This window comes from Astyanax mexicanus, chromosome 2 (assembly GCF_023375975.1).
Source record: "Astyanax mexicanus isolate ESR-SI-001 chromosome 2, AstMex3_surface, whole genome shotgun sequence".
Lineage (NCBI taxonomy): Eukaryota > Metazoa > Chordata > Actinopteri > Characiformes > Acestrorhamphidae > Astyanax > Astyanax mexicanus.
In genome coordinates, this window is record NC_064409.1 from 54715293 (window position 1) to 54741766 (window position 26474).

Sequence of the window (26474 nt, forward strand, 5' to 3'; positions counted from 1 at the left end):
TAGACAGCAGGGCTTCAGTCAGTATGTTTTCCTTTTAACTGTGCATTACAGAGCGGAAATCTGTTTGTGTTGTAGCCTCTGCTCTTACCCACTTTCCAATTCCAATTCCCAGTCCTATTTCCTCACCCTAGGTTGCCAGGTATGAAACAGAACAGCAGGAAAACACAGTCTGCCTCAGCCATGCAAGTGAGTAAGTGAACTGGAACAGAAACAGCATTAGATGAACCTCAAACAAAAAAAGCCTCTGTATCCTTCTAAAAAATATCTATGACCAATTAAACCACAAGTAAATGCACACTTCAAACAAAAGGGTATGAGAATCACTGGTAAGATGGCGGAACAAGCGACCAAAGAAACCCACAAATGTAAGTATTTTCTTCTTTTTGTTAAAAGTGACGATTAGCACTATATTACCAGAGTTTAATGTGAAGTTTCAATGTTTTATGGCCAATTTTTTCATAACAAGCACAAAAAAAAAAAGATAGCTACTAGTTTGTCTCAGTAGCTAGCTAGCTAACTTTCCTGTTCCACCTTAAATGGTGCAACAGACAGCAGGGGCTGCACCATTTAAGGCAAAACTGAAAAATAAAATAAAAGCTAATTACACATTTCCACATTACAGAAGGATTAAGGAACAAAATTAATTAATTTCTCGACCATCCCTCCCTTTCTGAAGACATTCAATGCTCAAAAGTTAACTAGCTAACCAGCAGCAGCTTGGTTACTGAACTTTAGTGCTCCTGATGACTTATCGAGTGCTTGAAGAGTTATCCCAATTACTAGGGGGTGGATTTCACCCCTTCCCCTTATAACTCTGTTCAAATGGGAAAGGTTACACTTGAAAAGAAGGGGTAGGGGAAAGTGGTGTGGCCAAGGGGTGAAATGGGATTGGGCCTCAGTCTTGTGGTATATGTGCTCCATGTTCCAATGTGAATAAACTGTGGGTATACTAGATTTGCATATCAATGCATTGTGTTTTAATTTACATTTATTTACATTTTACACAGCCTTCCTACTTTTATGAAATTGGGGTTGTATATTCTATCAAATTTACCAGTGAAGATGCAGTGTTAGGAATCTAATTACAGGAAACTGTGTTTAACATGAGGATGAGAACTTTAGAGGAGAGGAGTGAAGAGGAGAGTGGATTTGCTTGCCAGGTACGCTGAGTCCTTGCCAGAGTGAAAGAGTAAAAAAGATACAATAGGGAAAAAACATCAAGCCACAGACAAGACTGTATTTTTGTAAAGTAGCTCTTCAAGGACTTTATAATGATGTGAAGAAACAAGACCTGATTCAGTTCAGGGTGTTTGTGGGCTCATCACAAGAAACAACTTGTCTAAAAATCTATTGATATGTTTTTATTGGCCTTCATCTTGAATTTTAGGACATAGGCAGGTTTTGGTCATGTTTGGTCACTGGTTGTTGAGCTGCATAACTATGGTCAGATTGGCAGCAGAGTGGTGATGCCTGAGGCAGAGCCTGGGGCACAGCCAGACGTACACCAGCAGTATTGAGGTTTGAACCCACACTCTCCCAGTTGCCTTCTTACTTCTCTTCTCAGTAGGTTAGCAGCTATCCTCAGCATATCAAAAATACATATGACTTCATATAAACTTGATAATATAGGAAATAAATACCTAATAGACAACTTTCCCTGGATGACCTATGAACTTTTAAACCACCAACTGTGCCCATCTGAAGTTAAATAACATCAGAAGCTGGTATTCAGCTGGATTTTTTTAGCAGGGATGTTGTGCTAAATACTTTTTATTAGGTTACGGTCTATTAAGAAAACAGTCACCATGAAGTGCACTTAAATGTACAATTACTGTCTGATGGTAGCTAACTGTTCCTACACAATCTATCAGTTAATCATTTAATGGAAACATAGCTAATAATTACCAGATATCAAAAGTATAGCAAAAGAGAGTTGATGTGTGCTGAACTGGGAACTAAATATACACTTGTTTAAAACAACAGCAACATGATAATGACCACGAGACTAGTAATAAGTGGATTTCCCAATTTTCACGTGTACACATAAAAACGATAGAAAAGTGTCTATCGTGCTACTTACCTTCTATCTTCCCCATCGTTTCTACAGTAATGTCATCAATTATTCATGCAAATATATATTGGCGTGGTCACTAGGGGTGAAACGATTACTCGAGTAATTCGAGTTACTCGATTTAAAAATTTGATCGAGTAATTTTCTGTGCCTCGAGTAATTGTTTATCTAATTAAAAAACTCAGCGCGCGGTAATTCTCGCTTTTAATGTGACAACGCACTTAGCGTTACGTCACCCGCGCACAGGAAGAAGGAGCAGGCAGCGGAGGTTTTAGTTGAGAAGAGGGTATTTTGAAGCGGCGAGGGAAAAGATCGACAACTTACGAGGAAAAAGAACAATAATAATGGAGCATTTTAGGCTGGACAGCGTGTATTCTCTCTTGCCTCCCACAACAGCACGCTTTTAGGCTGCACTGTATCAGCCAAAGACACGTTAGCACTGGAGCCGAAAAAGGTTAATATAACTCATAACAAATCAGTGAGATTAACAGTAATGTATCTTAATAACAAAACGACAGCTCTGTGAAGCGCTGATTATTAGAAATACTGTATAATGTATGGTTAGTTTATAAAAAAAGACAATTCTGGGCTTAATAGAGGCTTTATGTAAGTGAACACAGCGCTGAGGAGTTTATAAACAAATAGATGTCACCGGCTTGGTAGGATGAACTGGCAACATCTCTGCTGTTCAGAAGCTCAGATGTACAACATAATGCAAATGTTTATGCCCTTTTTATTGATTAATTCCTTATGGTTTTGATACTTACAAGAAATCCTTGTTGAAAATAATTTAACTTAATTTATTAAAGCAAAAAAGTTACATAATGTGGTTTTGCGACATGACGCTGATTTACGTTATTTGACAGACACTTTAAAAATGTTAATTGAGTTTATTTTGATAACTCAATTTAAATACCTGTATAATTATTTTTTTTATAAATAATTGCTACTCGATCTACCTCATCGGTTTTCATTTGATACATATATATTGCTGCAATAAAAGGTAGCAATTGTCATTTGTGAAAGTTTGGTTTAATGTTACTTCGAAATAAAGTTGGAAAAAAAGTAAGCAATGATATTATTTTGTCTTATTTTTCGAAGAATAACTGAAAACATACTCAAATGTTGTATATCGTGATATATATCGTTATCATGATATTAACAAAATCCATATTGTGATATATGATTTTCCCATATCACCCAGCACTAATTGAAACAAAGAAAATGGATTGGGAACTGGAATTGTGGACAACAAGTAATCACAGCCATGGCTGAGCATTTACAAGCAGATGATAATTAAGGATGTATTTCCAGCAGAAAACAGGTGTTTATAAATAAGAAAGTCTTGCCTCGTAGTAACTGCGCACTGCATTGCAGAAAGCCTCATCAGCCACAATCTGCGTATCTCCTCTCAAAAATGCCTGAAAGCGCTCCTTCACTGCCTGCAACTGCTGCTTGTTGAGCTGAAAGAAGAAAAAAAAAACAGGAGGAAAAAACATTAGCAAAAATGCAGGAACGTGCCAGAATGTTAATAAGAGGACACATTGGTTGGAAAGTGTTGGCATCCCTGTGGGGCTTCCTGATTGTTATAGTAACTCCCAGTGCCCAGTGATACAGAAGATAATAAAATTTCTCCAGTAATTGACTATGCTAATGCTAATCCAGAATATTTCTCATAAAAAAACTGCATATACAATCAAATCTATCTTTAGCCTTGGAGACATTGTGTTTATAACGAAAGCTGGGTTAAATGGACATGTGCTTCAGGTTTTCAGCTGTTCAAGTTTGACACAGTGTAAAGGATCTACATTTACAAAGCCAACACAAACAAACCCACCAAACCATTCTTACTAAGTTTATTAATCATTAAACAGACAAATGTGTACTATGTGCTGATTATAGTAGTGTGAAGAAATGTGAAGGTGGGAGTAGTTTTTTCTGTCAGTGTTAGCAGAGGCAGCTGGTGGAGCAGTGTGTGGTAAGAACCCAAGACAGAACTGTATAATAAATGAATTACAACTGAGAAAGGTAATATAACAAAGATATACAATATTACCATACTTCAGTGTAGGACTGATGATAGCAAATGTAATATTATATAAAATGTCAAAATATTACAGTATCTTTTAAAATTATTCAAAATTACAACAAAATATTAATTTAACTACTAAAACTTTAGTAGAACATTTCAGTTGAACCAAAAAACCCACAAACTTTTATATATTTTGTGACCAATAATAAAGCTGATATTTTGTATATAATAGTAATGTAACATAAAACTAAAAGTGCAGAATATTTAGTGAATGCACATAAACAGCAAACAATTATTTATACGAAAAAAAAAAGGTTCACAGTAAATGGCAAATTAAAGAAATAATTGGCTAATGAAACATAAAGCAATAACAGCAATAACAACATTAACCATCAAGGGGTCAATATGCAAGGCTATGAGAACAAAAAAACAACCTGACATTACGCACAAAGGTTTGCAGCTAGACAAGGAGTGCAAATATCCGGATGTGTTCTTACTCCTCCAGTGTTATCAGGGATGAATATGGAGTTGACTTGTGTGGAAAGTCCGATATTCCATAATAAATTTCAGCAGAATTGGATTATAAGAATGCTCAAACCCATAAGTACTGCTGTTGTGTGATAAAATTAAGTTGTAGGAGTTGTTTGGACTTGGTTGCACAATTTCCCACTGTTCTCACTGAATAAAAAGTAAACCTTTGTTTTATTATTTTACTTTCGGACCTTAAATAATGCAAAGGAAACAAGTTCATATTCAAAGTTTTAAGAGTTCAGAAATCAATATTTGGTGGAATAACCCTGGTTTTTAATTACAGTTTTTATGCCTCTGGGCATGTTCTATTACACACTGCTTTTGGATAACTTTATGCCACTCCTGGTGCAAAAATTCAAGCAGTTCAGTTTGGTTTGATGGCTGGTTATTATCTATCTTCCTCTTGATTATATTTCAGAGTTTTTTTAATTTGGTAAAATAAAATTAAAAAACTATTTTTTTCAGAGCTGTATATTTTATATATATGTATATATAATATATATTTATTTTTTTGGCTGTGATTTTTTTCCCACTACTTGTATTTCTGTGTGTTCTCATTCATCTAGCTTCCACGATCAAGGCTTTTTCTGCCACGGGATGATGGTGACCTCATCAATTATGCAGAAGTTCCATCTGCAGAATGACCGTACAGTGTCCTCCTGTCCTCGAGAGTTTGTGCCCATGTGTGGAACTTGTCAACCCTGTACTGACAAGCACACTAGTCCAGTCTTCAACCTGCAAACTCTGTATTGAGAAATGACTAATGACTAAAACAAAACCAAGACCAGGACGAGCAGAAACGGAGGCAATGTAAAAGACACACATTCAATTCTATAATACAAATCCATGCAGATTCTATCGCATGGTCTTTCTATAGATTTTATGAAGATCAATGCATCAACTCTACCAGACAGTGGCACTGGCCAATATCGCTTTACTTCCACACAAACACACCAGCTCACACTTTTAATTATATCCCTGCTTTAATCATTTAATGCTACCTTGTACTTACCACCAAATCTATATTAGCATAAACAGAAGCTTGGTAGCATTTTCTCCAGAATAGCTTTTGCCACTGTCTTGTTTCTAAGAAGGGGAAAGTGAAAGCCTTTGCTGGAGCAGCACTAATGCAGCCTACAGGCAGCGACAGTCATTAAGAGGTGCAATCGAGCGCAGGGATGTGACATCAGCAGCCAGCAACAGCGCAGCATTCACTTTTCTCACGTCTGCCATTCACTCGCATGGCCTTGGTGTCTCACACTTCTCATGCTGCTGAGCTTCAGCGCTCTGCCTTTCTGTAAGAATCAGTCTCCCTTCTTCCTCTACTGAGAAAAAACTTCCAAGTGAATTATATTCCCCACTTCTGTGTCCTGCTGTATTTTTTTTCTTCAAAGTTCAACTAAACATCCACCATCCTGCCAGATGTGTCTTATAAGAGTGATTCAGGAGAGATATCTTCTAGTTTACATTTCAGTCAGCTGCTGTCAGTATTGCAAAAAGTCAGTTATTGAAATGACATTATTCTTTATTATTTAATTCTATTTAACTGATGGTTGTACTGCAGCTGGGCTGGCAAATGGTGTTAATTATTTATACCGGATGGGTCACAGTCTCTTAGCCTCCTCATCAGAATGAGCCTTAACACAGAGTACAATTTGACCCCAGTTAACCTTAAAGCAGCATTATGTAATAATGTAATAATGTAATTAACAGCTTTAAAATCATTGCAATGATCTACTGACCTGTAATAATGAGAACAGTGTCTGTATATAGTGATGAGACGATCCATTTTTTTCAGCTCCGATCCAATTCTAATATAAAACTGATATAAAACTCCCAATACCGATAAAATGGCTATCTTTTAGTTTATTATTAGTTTTATTATTAAGGTTACATAATGAGGCTGAAACAGACCACACAGCCCATTAAAGAGGATACACAAGTGCATTTAATTTAAGTGAGTTCCAAAGTCATTTATTTGACACACTTTATATACAAACACACACTAGTTTTCTTTCAAATTAAATATTTTAATTTTTATTAAATATAAAAAAAAATTAAATATTAAATATTTTAAATATTAAATACAGGGCTCTAGTTAGCTAATGGCTAACGGCTAACTGGCAACGCTAACTGTATTTCCGAACTGAATTAATCTTTGTTTTTTAATAACGGATTGATTTCTTAGTGCTGGTTGGAGTGGGTAGGATCTGTGGTTTGATATTTGATGTGGATTATGGCTATAGCTCATTTGAGATAGTTACTTATTACATACACAACGCCAGAATGCAGCTGTTGGCCCGATGCTAGCTAGGCTACCAGCTTGCAGATGTTAATGTAGATGGTTAAAGGCTAACTGGTGAGGCTAAGTGTATTTCTGAACTAAATTAATCGCCTTTTTTAACAACGTTGTTAATGATGGGTGTGTTTGTGCTGGTTAGTGTTTGTAGATCTTGTGGTTTTATAGCATATATGGATTATGACTATAGTTTACTCCAGTCTGTAGTTAATACCTTTACAACACCAAAATGCAGCTGATGTCTGTTCAGTGCTTGCTAGGCTAACAGACAGCTGGTGTTAATCTGTTTACCCCTCGGATGCTGACTTTACAAATATTACATGTAGCCGATCTGCTGTTCAGCGTTTCCAAAGTGAAAACTCTGCAGACAAATTGACTTTTTTTTTTGTAGACAAACAGCTAAAGTTTACTCAGTCAGCTGCAGACTGAAGCTGCTGGGGCTTCAGGGTAAACTGGAACTGGAATCCGGATCAGTGATGCGTTTCATGTTAACGTTACGGCGGGTTTATTGTTCAGCTCAAGCTGCGGACTGGAATATGGCTCGGTAAGTGCATCAGTCGGGGTCACCCCATATGCGATATGCTGATTATGTCAATATCGGCCCCCATACCGATATTGTATCGGATCGGTCCCACTTCTATCTGCATATTATATCATACTACTACTTCAGGTTTGGCTCACTGCTAACTGCACTATGTAACTTCAGTGAAGTGGGCAGGTAAAACACTTGTGAGGAATGTATAACCATTATAATAGTTATACTTTTGTAAAATCCTGCAATACTACTACTACTGCCTCAGTCTGCATTTTTCTCTCACTTTCACTGATGCCTCTGTGTTTCTCATCTTATTTAAAATACAAAATACACATACAGACATGTGAAACAACTAACACCTAACCTATGCTTACAGACATTGGCGTAGGAACCGGGGGGGATGTTATATTAGAAACAGGTGGATTTGTCCCTTCCAAAAATGATATCGTTTCGCTCAGATCAGCTGTACTATTAATGAGGAGACAGACCGGACCAATCACGTAGCCGGTTCAGGTATTAAGTCCCGCCTCTCAGTAGAAACAGTCAATCAGCTTGCTGGTTTTGCGGCGCGCGGAGGAGAGGCAGTGTGCTGGTGACGGTAAGCCCCTCCCTCGCTGTGAGATTTAGCAGCGGGGTTGGGACACGCAGCAGCTTCAGCTGATTTTAAAACAGATCTGGATATACTGTGATTTTTCTAAAAGAAAGGTCACGGTAGGCTAACCACGTCAACTGTGATGATATGTTTCTGATAGCTGGTTAAAAATACACATTTTTTGAATCAGCACACAGATCAAAACCACTGTGATTAATAAACTGCAGCTGTGTGAGTGAGTTAGCTTAACTTTGGAATTAGTTAGATAGAGAGTCAGGGTTAAAAAACAAAAAAACAAAAACTATATATATAATGTTCAACTTGCCCTGTACCTGATCAGCTAATCACTATTTCATTTTCAAACTGTGTTTATTAATTTAGGATTACAGGACTTACTGTGAGCAATAATGAATGAAAATTCATTTAGCTAACTAGTTAGCTAGAAACCAGATGTAGTGGATAGTCAGAATGTAGTACAGTACTTTATGTTTGTAGTTTAAAGCAGTTTAACCCTGATCGCTGCCCAAAAATTGTGTTTTCCACTTGATCCAGCTGATCAGCTAATAAACAGTCCTTTACTGAGTTTACCTGTTAAAATCCTTTAGCCCTCTATGAAGCCTAAATTAATCATGTATATGCAGCAGTTCATTAGACACATTATACCACCTCTTACTTTATTAAGTGTCTTTAAACAGAGGAAGCTCTAGAATATGCAGAACAGTGTTAATATGCAGTAGAATATGTAAGAACAGGGTTGAGAAATACTGCTGTAACGTGACTTCTGTTCATTTGTAGTTCACAGTAAGACCACATGTCCTGACGTTTATAAAAATCTCTATGAAACGTAAAGTTACATTCTTTTACATAAAAGGACACCAACTTAAGAAGAGCTCTCAGTAGAAAAAAATAAAAGCGCAGGACCCAACGTTTTTTTTTTAAAGAGTGGAGAAAATGTAAATATACAACAGAATTGACATGCCAATACATAATAATAATAATAATAATAATAATAATAATAATAATAATAATTATAATAATAACCAAATCAGTTATATTATTTTAAATATTAGGTGATAACTGATCATTTTTGTCATATGTATATAATTCAGACATAGCATGCATATTTTTTTCTAACAGCAGTAACTGTAACGTGGAGTAACATGTTTAGGTTGTAAAATCATCTTTACTTGGATGTTAACAAAATACAGAAAAAAATATATTATTTGTGACTAAATGTAATTTCCACAAATGTTGTTCTAGGAAACTATAGGGTGGGCTTGGGTTTATATTGGCAAATGTGTCCCAATATCAAGCCCACTCCTACGCCCTTGCTTACAGTAAAAACATACAGTAGTAAGCAGAAACACAAATACAGCTGCTCAGGGGCCCAACAGGGGATGCTCGACACGCCTGGGTTTTGAACCCACAACCCTGCCTTCAGGAACTTACTGTTCTAACCTCTACGCTTCCACTGCCCCGTAATACAAGCACACTTTACCCTCACACTCAGTGTCAACTGCTCAGTGGAGTGGACGGCAGGGGAGAGTTGAGGAGTGTTTACTGACTCAGTGAAGAAAGATGCGTCTCAGTTGTGTGGAAAAGTGCTGATCTGAATGCGCTAAGTGATTCAGACAGATTGCTGTGTTTTGCAGTTTCTGGACAGTAAGACATTGAAAAGAAAAAAAAACAGCTGGAGTTGGAAGGCCATTGTTGTGTATACCGTCTGACCATCTGCAACAAATATAAGTGAGATTTCTATAAGAACAATGAAGTCTTGTTGGCAGTGCTTAGTTTCTTCCAACCGCCCACCAACTTATAAACAACCCTGAATACAATCACATGCAGCAACAAATTATATCACATAACAAATATGTTTAACTAAAAACTTGAAGATAAAATCATGTTTCTCATAAATGTTTGACAAACTTTTGCAACTGCTGTATGGTTTCCTTTAAAAATGTGTTCTGCCTTGACAGTTTATATGCATGTTCTTTTGAAAACAAAGGGAAATGTACGAAACCCATTGTCTATGATAATCATCAATACCCTGTAGATGATTTAAGATTGTATAGAGATATACAGACCCCTTAAAAAGTATGAGTTTCTTTGATTTTACCAAATTAAAAAACCTCTGGAATTTAATCAAAAGAGATGGATGATCACAAGCCAACAAACCAAGCTAAACTGCTTGTACTTTTGCACCAGGAGTGGCATAAAGTTATCCAAAAGCATTGTGTAAGACTTATGGAGGAGAACATGCCAAGATGCATGAAAACTGATTAAAACCAGGGTTATTCCACCAAATATTGATTTCTGAACTCGTAAACTTTATGAATATGAACTTGTTTTCCTTGCATTATTTGAGGCCTGAAACCTTTGCATCTTGTGTTATTTTACCATTTTTCATTTTCTGCAATTAAATGTTTTAAATGACAATATTTTAATTTGGAATTTGGGAGAAATCCTGCCTGTAGTTTATAGAATAAAACAACAAAGTTCATTTTATTCAAACATATTCATATAAATAGCTAAATCAGAAAAAAACTGATTCACAAACTGATGTGGTCTTAATGTTTTCCAGAGCTGTATGTCTGTTTATATCAGACAGTGAGCATTAATAAATACATTGTCCAGACAGATTTATAATTCCCAGATTGCTCCACTCTAGTGCTGCTCCTCTGGCCTGTCTGTCTCACTTTAAAGCTCTTCTGCTCTTGACTCCTTTTCTTCATTGATGCCGTTTTGCTTTGCCACTCCCTGAGCATGACAGTCCTCTGTATTGTCATGGCAACATCACCCACAGCGTGGCAAGCCTCTGGTTCTGAGGACCAGCCAGGCAACAGCACATGAAGTGCAGCGTTGTTGTTCTATATCAGGGTGAGCAAGGCTAATAATGCTAACACTGGACCATCTGCAATAAAATGCAAAACTAGAGGTGTGAGGGAATCTAAACAGCAACTGCTGGATCTGCGCACAAAATGAACTCGCTAATTACATGCTTTCCTCCATATACTCACCCACTCAAAGAGAAGGTGAGTTTCTTGTCTTATTACTATAATTCCAAATAATTGGCTTATTATCAAGGTTTACCAACTGCTTTCTTGTGGAAAAGAGGTGTTTGAAAAAGCAAAAACACAGATACGTGCAGTGTGAACCACAGTAACAGATAATAATCTTTCACTAAAGCCCTATCCGGACAGGATTAGTTTCTCAGGGGGACGTCTGTGAAAAATATTTCACACTTCTAATCAGTAAAAAAACTCTTGCATTCAGACTGCAATTGAAAAAACAGGGGGACCAGTAAGTTTTTTGGCTTGGTCTCAGTTACATGACATTGCGTTGTCAAGTGATATCAGGTTTTGCACACGAAGCACGATGGTGGCGTCTAAGTACTCAAAGACACTGGAGGAGAGAGAGGAGACACAGACTCTTATTTCAGTTTGGAGCAAAGGCAAAGTTTACGTGGATCTCCGTGAAAACACGCGCCCAAAGTGTAATTATGGTGTAAAAATGGGAATTATGGGAATAAAATCACAGAGGACCCCACATAAAAGAGTAAATTACCACAGGGCCGCCTGAGTAACTAATCCCGTCTGGACAGGGCTTTTGAGATCCAGAAAGAAAGTCATTTTACAGCAGAGTGGGAGACCTCTTGTGGCAAGACCCAGCTTCTACTCAAAGCACACCTTTAATTAATCTTTAAATTAAAGTTTTGCAGCTACTGGGGTTGCGTTTTGTACGCAAGTGTGTATATTATAATGAAAAATAATCCAACACAAGATAAACCATAGCAAAATCATTAGGTAAAACTGCACATACAGTAGTGTGAAAAAATGTTTGCCCCCTTCCTGATTTGTATGTATATGTAAATTAATAAACAATGAATAGTCCTGCAAAGAGGGTGGGTGGTGGCAGCCCAAAAAAATAAATAAATCAAGAATAGCAATAACTTTCTTGTGGAAAATAGCAGACAATGATCTCTCACCAAGAGGTACACTACCCAAAAGTAGCCTCTATATGTATTTTTACAGGGCAAGTGGAGAAGCACTTTTACCCCCTCTTGTGACAAGGCTCAGTTTCTAATCAGACCACAAGTCTGAGAGATATAACGGAGTTGTGCTGCAATCCGCGGTGCTTTTTATACAAGTGTGTGTGTGTGTGTGTGTGTGTGTGCTACTATTGCTAGTTACTGTATCCCATGACTTCTGACATATTCCAGGGAGGTGTGAGAGAATTTTAAACAGAAACTGTGTGAGCTGCTACAAAAATGAACCTGCTAATTACAAGCATTCCACCCATATATTCACCCACACACAAAGGAAAGGTGAGCTCTCTCCCTTACATTATTGTAATATCAAATAATTGGCTTATTATCAAGGTTTACCAATTACTTTCGTATGGAAAATGAGGTGTTTGATATAGAAAAAAGAAAACACAGATGCACGCAGGATGAAACCTGGTAATTGGTTTGCAAGAGCAAGTGTGGCAACTGTGTGCAACACTCCTATAAAAGCTCTTTCTCACTACACACCTGAGGCTCACATACAGCACAGTATGTGCATCGTGTGTGTGTGTGTGTGTGTGTGTGTAGGAAGCAGAACATACAGAAACCTTCTACACCATAGTTAAATGGTAATTATATAAAACACTATATAAAACACTATATAACACTATATACTACTTAAAAGTAGTACAATAACTGACTTCTTGCTAATACTGAAAAAAAAATCATTGAAATTAAAACACAGTTCTAGAGAAACACACAGAGTGAAAAATATTAGTGGCACAGTGCTTATTACTAGAGTTACACACCCAAAGTGTCTAAACATTTAAAAAAAAAAAGCTATTTTTCACTAATGCAGGTTAAGATTGTAAAAATAAAAACTGACATTGAAATAGTATTTAATTTTGCAATATATATTGAAATATTAAAAATATAGTTTTTTTTCAAGAAGTTAACTTGAATTGAATGATCCAACATGGCTGATTATTAATGCTGTAGTGTTACAGTTAGATAATACAGTGTGCAGAATTTCCCGTGGTGGCGTGCCGGTAGCTGCGAGAAGCCTCCCGTGTGGGGAGACCTCACAATGAACCTTTTACAGATGCAAGATGACTGTCTATATCAAGATCCAATATACTGTGAAGTATAAATGATATGCGCGTCAAAATTGTATTATCTTACTGTAAATCTACAGTATTAATAATAAGCAGGTTATAAATGTAGATTTCTGATGGTGATTATGTAACAGCTCATGAGCGGAAAATGCTCGTTTCCCCCTGCGTGAGACGTATTTAAACATTCAGATTGTGGGTCTAATCTGGTACAGGTGTTTACAAGGCTATTCTTCTTCTTTGTATCTGATTATTTAAAGGATTATCCTCCTCGTTCGGTCGGATAGGAATTGTATTCGGAATGACCTCAATCGGACTACTCTATTCCGACTGAGGATGTGCTCTATTCTGATTTAGCTATTAATCCGATTGTTAACAGATTATTAGGCTGCATGTAAATGTAGCCAGTGTTTACCTACAGTCCTTGGTGGAAACTGAACTAATCCACACACAGTGACTGGAGCACAGAGAATCAGCAACACAACTTGTGTTCTTCTAACTGTGTTCTTTTAACATGCATATAAATAGCTTTACTAACTAACACCACAATCTGAATGGTACTGCCAGTCTTATTTGTAATTATTGTAAAGTGTATAGCAGTAGTGTTCTATCTCATTCGCCAGTTTGGTTTCTGAAGTTTTTATTCAGAAACACTTTAGTTTTTCTTTGCAATTGCAATCAGGTGTGCTCTACCTGTATGAAATAAAATAACTGCAGCTGCATCAGCCCTTTGTGAATAAGACTGAATACCCCTGTTGTAAAGTGTCCTTACAAGCCAAAACACACTTACTTCTGAGATTTTCTGACATTTTCTCTCAGTGCTCAACATTATGGTAACAGCAGCCCACTGTATGTTGCTGTGGTGAGCAGGTATTACTCCAGAAAATACTGTACACTGGTTAACACAAATTACACAGAATGTCTGATTTAAGCTTGTTCTCTCTTTGTAATGTGTCTTAAGATTATTCCCAAAGTACAGCCAAGTAACAGCTGCCACTGTTCTCTCCAGTCATGGGAAAACACACATTACACCCAGTAATCAAACACACACACCCACCCCTTACAACAAACACACGTTCTCCAAATTTGGCACGTATTAATAACCCGTCCCACTCCACACAGAAGACCGGATACCAGCACAGTGCACACTCTCTCCCGTCAGCAGCATTCACACACACCGTGGACAGCTAATGGAGAAGAACATGGGAAAAAGAAAATGTACCCTCAGACCACACGCAGTGCTAACAAGCCCAATGACTTCCTCTGTTACACGACAGCATGAGGCAAAAGCATTAAGAGTCCATTAGGAGCAAAACAGCACAGAATAACAAAACTGATCATACTGATGCGGTGGTTACAAAACCCTGCACCTTCAAAATGCCAAAACTTCTTATCTTTAATGCAAATATTTTAATTAATTAGTTATTCCTGTTCATTCATTAGAGTGTTGTGCTCTTTAAATAAATCAAAAACCAAAATATGCGCATAAGATTGGCCAATTTTACAGTAGATCACTACAACTAGCTGTGTCAATTGATTTAAAAAATTACAATAAAATTCTAAGATTAAATGTTAATTAATTACATTTTGTCCTCCTTTAGACTAAGCTTTTAAATGTGAATAAAAGAAGCAGTGTTAGGAACACTTTTTCTGTGACTAAATCATGGATAAAATCATGAAAATATTTTGTAAATGCTGTTACTTACTGTATTTTGGGAAGGTGACAGTAAAAATGGTGTAGTTGGTGGTTTAAATCTGGCAGACAGCATCATTTTTTACTGTATTATAATATTTCCGTGTTGTTTTGTTGCTTTTTAAACTAGAATATTCTAATGTGCTGAGTTACTGAGTCCAACTGAAAGTTTTTATAGAGAAAGTAAACGCTAGCTCCATATTTCACCTTCATCAGCTTGAAGCATTGCTATATTATATAGCTAAATAAAACAGATATTCCGTCACCAGGATTTGTCAATCTTCTCACATGATAAATTTAATTTTATTTTTTTTAAGTTGCGCCTATTAGCGTGTTAAAGTTAAGGTTGATTTTAACATATTTATTTGTTTAGTTATTATTTGTATGACTAAATACAAATAATACAAATACAGTGAACGTCGCCTCGCTTTGCCAAAAACTCACACAAAGCAATCCAGACTGTTCTCATACAGAGTTCCCCAATGGTGGAACAAACTACCTTCCACTACCAGATCAGGAGAATCTCTCGCTATCTTTAAGAAACTCCTGAAGACAGAGCTCTTCAAAGAGCACTTACTCTCTTAACACCTCTAACACACTAACTACTTCTAACCTCATTTCCTTCTTCCTCTCCTTCACTCCTCTATCCTATTACTCCCCTTGTCCTCCTTTTATCCCTATCCAAATGAAACCCATACCTTGAAACTTATTTTACATTGTACTTGACTATTGTAAGTCGCTTTGGACAAAAGCGTCTGCCAAATGTAATGTAATGTAATGTAATGTAATGTAAATACGAAGTGACAAGTCATAGGACAGAAACTAGTATTGTGTCTCATGATTTTTTTTCATGACCCATGAAAGCTAAAGAATGCTGTTCTGACCTGCAGAATATATATGTGGAGCCTCCTGCACTGAATGTGGATGTGATTTCTGCCAGAGCTGCTTTTCCCTTTTGTATGGACAATTCTAGCCAGATGCCGCTAGTCACAATCATTACTACTCACATTGTGGATCAGAGAAGGTTAGAGGTCAGCACAACTTGGAATGGAATAGTACTGAATGTCATCTATTTGACACCCACTATCTGGCCTCATTCAAACCCAAGCCATCCACCGAGGTAGGACTTGATCAAGTTACATTCTACTGTCCCATGACTTTTGGCATGTCATTGTAGATTAAAAAAAAAAAAAAGACACCAGAGATGCACAGGCTTATAGGTTCTTGCACAGAATGTAGAAACCAAATCTAATATGAAATCAGAGCAAAAATCCATTCCAAAAAGTACATGTTTGAGAAAAAGAGGGCAAATTATCATGATTGACAGCCCTTTATCTCCGCTGAACAAAAACTTATCTGCATTACCATGGCACCGCACAGACAGCCTGAAGATAGAGAAGTTGCATTTTTTAGCTTTATTTGAACTGCTGGTGTGATTCACAGATCTTTAGGGTTTATTGAGGTTTTGATATCTGTGTAATGGCTCATGGCTGCTCGCTGTACTGAATGGGTGGAGTTTGTGTGTGGGCGGCAGGCCATAAATCTTCGTAGCTGAGGTGTTGTGTTATGACCTCCTGTCCACTACAGCAACCAGGTGCTAAACTCCTCCATTAAGCAGAGAGACAACAGGCTTCCAGATTAGCTTTAGCTCGCCAGGTTGCTCAGACTCAAAGAGTATAAGGCTAGGTTTAACTTGGGATGATATTCCTAAAGACATACATTGTACATTTATATTGTGGGTACTGGGGAGGCAGAATAGCATAATAATAATAATAAAAAAAAAAAAAAAAATATATATATATATATATATATATATATATATATATATATATATATATATATATATATATATATATATATATATATATAGGTTCCATGGAGCTTTAAAACTGGAAACTCTGACATGTAGTTAAAATGGTATCCATGTAGAAACTGTCTTTTTTTTATTCTAATCTCAGCAGCACGGGAGTAAGGAAGGAAACTGTACCGCTTGTTTTGCTTATTCAGCTTTTCCTGTCATTGTGTTCTGGTGTTAGTGCTGGAAGGTAGTGAGTGATTAACAAAATAAAAGAGAGAGAAATAAAATTGAGAAAGTAGCATTAAAATGCATGTAAATGGAAAGTGAAAGAAGAAAGAGGAACAAGAGAATAAACACAAAAAACAATAATAGAATACAATAGAAAACGACAGCAACACGGCTATGTTAAAAACATTAGGTAATAAGTCATGGTTATACAGAACTATCTAAAAATAAAAAGCTCCAATTGATGTGAGAAAATATAACCAGTGTCACAATTAAGTAGCAGATGATGGAGACACTAAATGGAGCATAATAATAGCAGGAACAATAAAGAGACAGAAATGGCACTGGTGCCTCCAGACATGCCACAATGAAAATAGCATGTGATAGCAAGTGACAACGTGAATAACCCTTAAAGTGGGCGCCTCTCTATGTACATTACACATCTCAATACTTAAATCTGAGTGTCAGAGGAAAGAAACACATCCCTGCTGAAAAATACTTATTTTTATTATTTCAGATGGTCTAAAAAAAAAAAAAAAAAAAAAAGCAGGTTTCTTAGGTGAAAAAATATACTATGCTAGTAAGCTAGCCAGTTAATCAACTCTTGACCAGCATAGTGTATGCTGATTTGGGTTGGATTTGGTCATGATGGTCATTCTGGTCATGCAGGTGACTAGGTTGGTGATGCTGATCTTGATGTCTGACCAGCGTGGCCAAGCTTGGTCATACTGGTTACTCAGATTGGTCTGGCTGATCATGCTTAAAGACCAACTAAACCAAACAAAACAAACAAAAAGATACAGTTAAGAAGCTTGAGCTGGGCAGGCTGTTTTTATTTTTCAGCAAAGATAACTAGTCTTCAACTCTTACCTACAAATATGCAAACCTAGGCAAATTATAAAGTCTGAAAATATGATGATGGCATTCCAGATATCAGATATCGCAGCTGATGAGATATTTGACTACGGCTGTCTGTAAATAACTGTTGAAAGTGCAGAAAAAAGCCCAACAAAACAGACACATGCACTCCACTGAGGATACATCTGACATAGTATACGGTATTTACAGTGGTTTGCAAACGTTTGGACAACCCAGGTCAAAAATCCTGTTTGCAGTGAACAGGTAAGTGAGGTGACACTCAATTGATCTGAAAAGGAGTGGGTCTGGAAGACTGAAAAAATATTTAGAGAACAGTTCACAGGATTGAAAAAAGGCCAATCAAAGCCCATGTCTGATGACAAAATAGTATTTTTATATGATAGGGATTTGTGTGGAGTGGTGGTGCACTGTTTTACTGTGCACTGAAATACAGCCCAAATACAGAACAAATGTTCTCCAGCTGTTAAGAAGGATGAATCACAAAGAAGGATGAATGGGCCAGAAGTATAATAACAATACTAAAAGTCTTCCCTTATAAGAACCGAAAGCCTGCTATAAAAAGTGTTTACAAGCTGTGAAACTTGCCTAAGGGGTTGTTAGTTTCTTTTATTGTTTTGAGGAAATAAATGTGCGTTGTGTTGTGGTGTGGTGTGTGTGTGTGTGTGTGTCTGTGTGTGTTTATTTAAAGTTAGTTTATTTAAATTAAATTCTTTGTCTGCCACTTTACAAAAAGCAATGCATTCATATTAATTTAGTAGGGATGCAACGATTAGTTGACGTAATCGACAACCTCGACTATAAAATATTTGTCGATGTGGAATATTGTTGTTGACACTTCATTAATGTGTGATGGAGAGAGAGAGAGAGAGAGAGAGAGAGAGAGCACACGAGTGAAAAAAAGGACGAGAGATGTAGAGAGATGTAGAGAGATGGAGATACTGTACTCTCTACACTCTATTAAAATTAAGTTACATGTTATAGTAACTACAGACTTTAATTAAAAAAAAAACTTCATTTTTCTTAGACAGTAAAAAACAGTAACAGTAATTACATACAAGCATACAAGCACAAGTATCCTAGAATCTCATGAAAAGAACATCCAGCCTGTGTACATGTTTTTTTTATAGTATGCAATGTGATTTTTAGTTTAATATATGTACATCAAACTATTACAATGTACTGTAAAATTGGTATTGGGGCCTAAATGTTTAGCTGTTCCAGTAGGAAGTATAAATGGAAGGCATGACAAAAAATAATTGTGACAATTTGACTAGTCGAAAAAATAATCGGCAGATTAGTCAACTACTAAAATATTAGTTGCAGCCCTACAATTTACCTCTGCACATTCAGGAGTGTTTTGACCTGGGTTCCTTCTGGAATATATTAGAGCAGTTTTTGGTACTTGGTCCCAAATAAATGTAATAAGTCGGCCCCAGAAAAAAAATGACCCAAAATCATAAAAAATGTTGTATACATTGTTGGATGGTTTTTATTGCTGTGGGAAAGCATCATATCCTATGATGAAGATCACATATGAGTGGAAAAGAGTAAGGAGGAGTGGTAAAGGAGTAGCCCAGCATCCTTAAGGTCTGTCACGACTCCTGTAGGCCTGGAGCTGCTGTCTGCTCTCTGCTGATAAACAGTAGCATGCTGAGCCTATGCAGAAGGGCGCCCACCACATGTTAGCAGCTGTGGAGGTTTGTTTCCAGACCCCTGGTCTTCTTTAAGTACCAGTATGTGTCAAAGTTGTGGCTGTGAGAGGAGCCAGTCCTGCAATAACTCAATCTGACTGCACGAGTGATTGAATCAAAAGGAATGACAGGTGTACAGTTTCCATACACAGCACCAGGAGAAAGCATGACTGATCTACAGACGGTACGCAAAAAAAATGACTGATCTACAGACGGTACGCATCGTTCATAAAACTATGCAAAATGTTTGATAGTTTCTTTTGCATAGTTTTATGAACGATGCGTACCGTCTGTAGATCAGTCATGCAGATTTCCATCCTATAGTTTCCATTCCATTCTCCAAACATGGAGGATTAATCCTCCATGTTTGGAGAATGGGATGGAAACTATAGGATGGAAATCTGCACCAAAGTAAGAATCACTATGGGCCCATATTCTATACTTTTGTTATTTTTAACCTAGAGACCACTTGGTGTGTTTTTAAGTACTGTATATTAAAAAGCATTAATTGTATATGATTGTTTCCGCTCTTATACTCTTTGGAACAAATAAAAAATAATTTCAAGAATACAGTACTGAAACAAAATTTACATTTAACACCCCTAACTTAGATATATAAAAAAATAAAAGAATTTTATCAGATTTGTAACAGAAGTCAATGATCCAAAATGTCAAGATACTAATAATGCACTCCAAATATCTCCATATATCCAGGATTAAACTAAAATGAATGATACTGGACAGATACAATCTGTAAATCTAGTAAATATATAATGGGAAATGAGAACATACATTTTTCTTTTGCTCAAAACAGCAGAAATATTTAGGTTATAATTAGGCGTGGGTGATATATAGCACGATATTTCAGGGTATAATATCGTTAACAATATTAAAAAAAAATATTGCGATATTATTGCTTACGATATGATGCTAATACACCCCTAATATAGAACCTAATTAAAATATAGTCCAGGGTGAAACAGAGCTTAGATCAGGCACAAAAAAAATCCAACGCGACCCTACCAGAGCCCTGCACACTATGTCCGAGCTTGACCCAGACCACTTCATAAACTGTCTTTATGAGCCCGAGCCCAATTTAAACATTTTTTTGCAAAAAGAAGCAGTAAACTGACCTTTTTAACCACAATTCTGAGTTGTTTGAATGAGCGAAAATCTGTTCAAGTGCAACACAGAAAAAGCATAAGCCTATTATTTAGGAAAACTTACACACAGTGCTGCAGGTCAAGTGTAAAGACTAATTTATAGAATATGCATCAAGAGCTGTGCGAAAAATTGTGCATTTCCTGCTACCAAGACGTGTTTATGCTCATTTGCAGCACATATCTATGGTGCCTGTACTTTCAGATTTCTGTCTGACGATCGTGTCCGTGATTGACCAACATGAAGAGCCTAGTAATTTAATTTTTTATGACTCTTTAAATATAAACCAATGCGAATAAGTAGAGGAGCTCAAGTGCCTGCACTGCGCAGGTCAGAACTGCATGATTATAACATGCAAATGTTTTTCACGATCACAGTGTAATATGTTACTTTGCTTGTTGTGATTAGCGCAACATGCTTTATAAAAAAAAACAAAAAATAAAGGCCTGAGAGAAATGGTAGGAATGAGGTAGAGCTTGGACAAACAATTTAAACTCTAGGCTGAAATGCTCCTCACAACACCACTTTTTTCAACAAAAAAAATAAATAAATAAAATCTAAAAAAAAAAAAATTAAAAATCGTATTCATTTAAACTTGGTCATTTTTGAGCATTTCGATTGGTCCATTTATCTTTACATTGTTCATCTTTACATCTTATCCTCTGATCCCACTGACAGCCCATTCCCAAGTCCTATTTCCACACTCTGGGTTGCCAAGTATAGAACACACATGCAGACAAACACAGTGTGCCTTGGCATCTCTTTAAAAGGCTATACGTCCAGAAACAGAGTAAATATTTGTAAAGCATTTGATAGATGGAGATAACTAAAAGACAAAAAGGACTCGCAGACAGATATCGAGCTTTCTCCTAAGATGTAAACCCTAAGATACGTTATCTGTTAAACTAAGCAGCATATTTGCTTCAGAATTTTCAGAATTTTATAAATACAGAAATTAGTTTTTTCAAATCATACACTAATTTTAAAACAAACTCTGTGAGGATCTAAGTAAGTTAGTGAACTTGACAAGCAACACGTTCTCTCCCAGTGTTGACAACAGTCATTCAAAAGAAACAGACTAATCATTGGTTTACAGTCTTATTTGAATGCAAGGCTGCCATGCTGTTGTGGAGGAGTATGTAGGAGGCGTACTGAGCTGTATTCATCTGCATAGAGATAGGCAATTGGTTTATAGGCAATTGCGCTCCTCTTCTTCTCTCTCTCCCTCTCAGCCATGGCCACTTTTAACTCCCTTTTCCATTTCCATCCTTCTCTCATCCTTACTGAGTCATATGAATCGTGGGGGAGGAGTCCCCAATTCATGCACACTATGTGGGCTTCTGGACCATGGAGGATGTGAACTGCATGAATTTTAAGGCAACTGTCAGAGAGCAGCTCTGGCAAGAAGGGAATATATGCGCTAGATGTAAAAGCAGTTCCAGGCGTTTCCCCCAAACTTCAGCTACTGCATAATGTCTGTGTCTTTTTCTAGCCATTTTCTTATCATGCATCTCAAATGCCCTCATGTCAGCACTAAATGAATTATTAAGCACTTTAATCTTTAATATTACTCACTTCCACATATAATGGAGCTACAAATAATTTTTGAGAAATCCCACAGAGAAACAAATTATGGTTGGAGAAATGTTTGGGTATAAAATACCTGTTTAATATCTAAAGAACCATTACTTGATGTTTCTTTACTGATTTAAAGGTTCTAAACACTCACGTGTTTTTTCTATATTACAAATATATTTTTTATGGAACCATAAGAAGTTTGTCTAGAGGAATGCTCAGTGAACCTATATTTTCTAAAGAGCATAGTTATCAAAACAGCCATGCAAATCATTGTAAGCTACATTACAAACTGTTAAAAAAAGGACACACTTCAATAGTTCAATCTGAAAAATAAGAATAATAACCAACATAGCAGTCATAATAAAAGCATTGCACATACTAATTTAAATCACATACTCATTCATTTTATGACCCAGTTTGAGGTTAAACTGCAAGAGAAAATAAGAATGAGCTCTCTCCCCAGACCATCTGCCAGACCAAACACCGGACACCATATAATTACATCAAGCAGTACGAATTTAAATGTCAATCAGTAGAGAAAGGATATATTTCAGAGTGAGAATAAGCCAAAACAACAAACAAAAACTTAAAAAAAAAAAAAAAACTAAACCAAACTCTCTGTCAAGAAAACAGAGAGAAAAACACTACTAAACTCCTAACCATTTCAACTTCTATTTTCCCCCAAACACATTAGTTTGATAAAGTTTTATAAAGTTTTGACAAAGTTTTATAAAGCCAACAAGCTAACAGAGCTGTAGTGTAGAGTGCTGGGTTGGTCTGGGTGGGATTTTCTTTCAGGACTTCAATAAGAAGGAGCATATTCGGCACTCCAGGCCAATTTTCAATGGAAGAATTGAATGGTGCCTCTACTGCTGGAAAATTAAATATGTTCATAAGCCTATACATTTTGTTCTGTGTACATGTTCTCCTGTACATCACTGGATCCTTTGAAGCATGAGGTAGTTAGTATGCCAAATGCGAATATTGCCACATGTACACTAATTCTGCTGCGCAATGAATTAGACTCAAGGATCCTAAACAGCAAGTTCATTCTGAGAGGCATTTGTTTACCCTGCTGGTCTATCAATATGACAAGTTTGATTGTTGTTTAAATGGATTTTCAGCAGGATGCAAGTAATGTAGGTTAAAATGCAGTTATCTTTTCTTTATCTAATTCTAACTGAAACATGATATAGCTTTTTCTTCCTAGCTTGCATTGAAAGGCTCTACAAATTGACCTATACTTAACATTATCAAACTGAATAAGGTTTTCATTTCACCTCTTTTAAAATAGGGGCTTAGGAACTCTCCGGGGAGCTCTTTCTTTGATGATATGGGGGCTTTATGTTGTGGGGGGGGGGGGTGTTATGGGTGTGAATGTGTTTATTTAGATGAATGGGGTTTCATTGTTCACCCTTCTGGTGTTGGGTTGCACGGGGGGATAAGGGTCTCCACTGGTTATCAGTCCTTTTATGACAGAACTACTGTTTTTTTGGCAATCTTTCATGCTGTCTCTGTCTCTAAATAGCTTGAAGAGATAATAACCTTGGCTTTTTACTCTGCCCCAGTGATGCTACAACACTACAGTGATTATCCCTAAAGAACGATGACAAATCAATAAGTGATACAACCACTGTAGCCTTACTCTGGTGTGGTCTACTACCATCTTGCAATATTACTAAAATGAATCATGCAAACTTGTAATGCAGATGATCTTGTATACAGTAGAAGAATGTACGCAAAACAGAACACATAGGGATCTGAACATATATCCATTTACCGCACTTCTATATGGAAAAGTTGACAAAGTCTGACCATTTGTGTCTGGCAAACCTTGAAATCTAGAATGTTTCTGCATCAAAGGTTTACTACTATTAACAAACAATTGGGCTCACAGTCATATATTAATATAAATAACTGTAACTAGAGAGACATCTAATAACCCATTATGTCTTTATGAACATTAATCATAGTACACACACACACACACACACACACGAAAATGCAGACTTGGAGACACTGTGAACTGAAGGACGAGGCATGAAAGTCAAAGCGACTGCTTATACGAAATGCCATTCTCAATTTCACAGAAACGGATCTGCCAAACCAGCCATTGTGTTTCTTCAATCAATAGTTTAGGTGCATCACACAGTTGTGCACACACACATGCAGTTCAGCAGGGAAGCTAGTTAATATTACACAGAAAACGTAAAATTTCCCCATTTTCTGACATTGTCTAAGATAAATGCTAACATTCTGCTCCCGATCAGCATCCATTTCAAAAGTCATTTAGAAAGAAAAGACAAAATGAGATTAATGTGCCAGCGAGCTACACCCACGGCATGTGCAGCCCTCTGGCAGCAGCAGAGCAAAGAAAAGATCTTGTTCTGAAATGATTCAAAAAATGTAAAATGAATAAAAGAAACGCAAGTTATTCTAAACTTTCATTTCTAATCGGTAATGTTACAAAGACATGAGATCAATATTAAAGCTTTTCCAGCAATATATTAACTTATGTTTTTCATATTAGGGAACAGATCGTCTAATAAAGCAAGCAGCACTTTGCAGTCACGACCTAATGCTTATTTTAACAGAAAAGCTTTTTAGGTACAGCTGTCTGATCCGTTATTCACATTTCTGCACAAATGTAGTTAATCTAAATGACTGTTTTCAGTGTCGGACAATGCAGACACAGAAACATCAAATTATGAGGATCTGCCCAGAATACTGCTGCATTTTCCACAAGATAATTAACTGGACCAGCAATTATCTTCCCCAGCAGCTGTATGCACTAAGATGACAGGTCACAGGTGTTTGGGGAAACGTTACCGAATTGCTTTTGTCGGTGAAGATGAGCCATCACCTGTGAATTACATCTAATCTCTGCTGTACTCTATTGTCTCCCAGCGCATTAAAAATAACATTTTGACAATCTAGAGCTAATTATTCAAAAAGAAACCTAAAATAGGGCCCTATGATTCTCCCAATGCAGAGAAAAATGGATTCCAAGGATTTTGGCAGATCTCTAGTATAATTGCACTGAAAGTACAGGGGTTGGACAATGAAACCCGATAGACAGGTTTGTTGGAAACAGGAGAGTTTAGGTGCACATTGAATACTGCCGTGATTTGGGCAGCCGTGGTTTTATGTTTTTTGGATACAATTCGGGTTAGCACCCGAACATCCCTTTCAGACAGCTTCCTCTTGCATCCACAGTTAATCCTGTTGGATGTGGTTCGTCCTTCTTGGTGGTATGCTGACATTACCCTGGATACCGTGGCCCTTGATACATCACAAAGACTTGCTGTCTTGGTCACAGATGCGCCAGCAAGACGTGCACCAACAATTTGTCCTCTTTTGAACTCTGGTATGTCACCCATAATGTTCTGTGCATTGCAATATTTTGAGCAAAACTGTGCTCTTACCCTGCTAAAATAAACCTTCACATTCTGCTCTTACTGATGCAATGTGCAATTAATGAAGATTGGCCACCAGGATGCTCCAATTTAGCCATGAAACCTCCCACTCTAAAATGATTGGTTTCAGTTTCATTGTCCAACCCCTGTGACTGGACAGTGATTTCTTCCTGTTTTGTATCTGCAGTCGTCTTAACCATATCCGAAATTAGGTTATGAATGAGGTTAAAAGTTCAAGAATGTTGACAATTAAATTTGACATTTAAAGCCTAAGTACACATCCTCATTCAGGTTTTGGTGTAGAGATTTGGAAACGTATTCCTTGGCCTGTTATTACCAAGCCATCAACTTTTGTTGAAGTATTTATGTTGACAATGGTTGCGCCTCTTATGATTTTTTCAGCTCAGCTGACGTACATTGTTTGGAATGCAGCTACATTCATGAGGCTTATATCTGATTTGGAGATTTTTAAAAAAGAATTGCTGAATAAAAACATGCAGAAACTGTACAAATTTCACATTTTGTTATGTTACATTTAGGGTTAAGTAATATTACACTGGTTCTACGCTCAAATTGTGTGATGAGTTGCACGAGGGCCAAACTATTTAGTACACATGGTATGAATCCTGAAACGCTCTTTTAGTCATATATGTACAAATATTTATTTTAAGACCCGATTCAGTATTAGCAACTAAAACTACTCATGAAGCAAAGCACATCAGCTTGACTATAATGTGACATGGTGACTGTAAAGCGATTGAAGGCCAGGTGAAGAATGCTATGTATGCACTTTATTCACACTGACTGAACAATATCAAATGATTTTCTGATATATAAATGCATACCTAGATAAATAGA

General features: G+C 36.8%; 1 protein-coding gene across 9 annotated transcripts in view; it reads right to left on the reverse strand.

Annotated features, from left to right (window-relative positions):
- cadps2 (Ca++-dependent secretion activator 2) overlaps positions 1-26474 on the reverse strand; it is a 189862-nt gene that overhangs the window by 150659 nt on the left and 12729 nt on the right. For all 9 annotated transcript variants that reach the window (XM_049474587.1, XM_007246561.4, XM_007246566.4 and 6 more), the window contains exon 2: positions 3421-3534. In XM_049474587.1, the coding sequence (XP_049330544.1) occupies positions 3421-3534 (114 nt within the window). The remainder of the gene's footprint in view (positions 1-3420; positions 3535-26474) is intronic.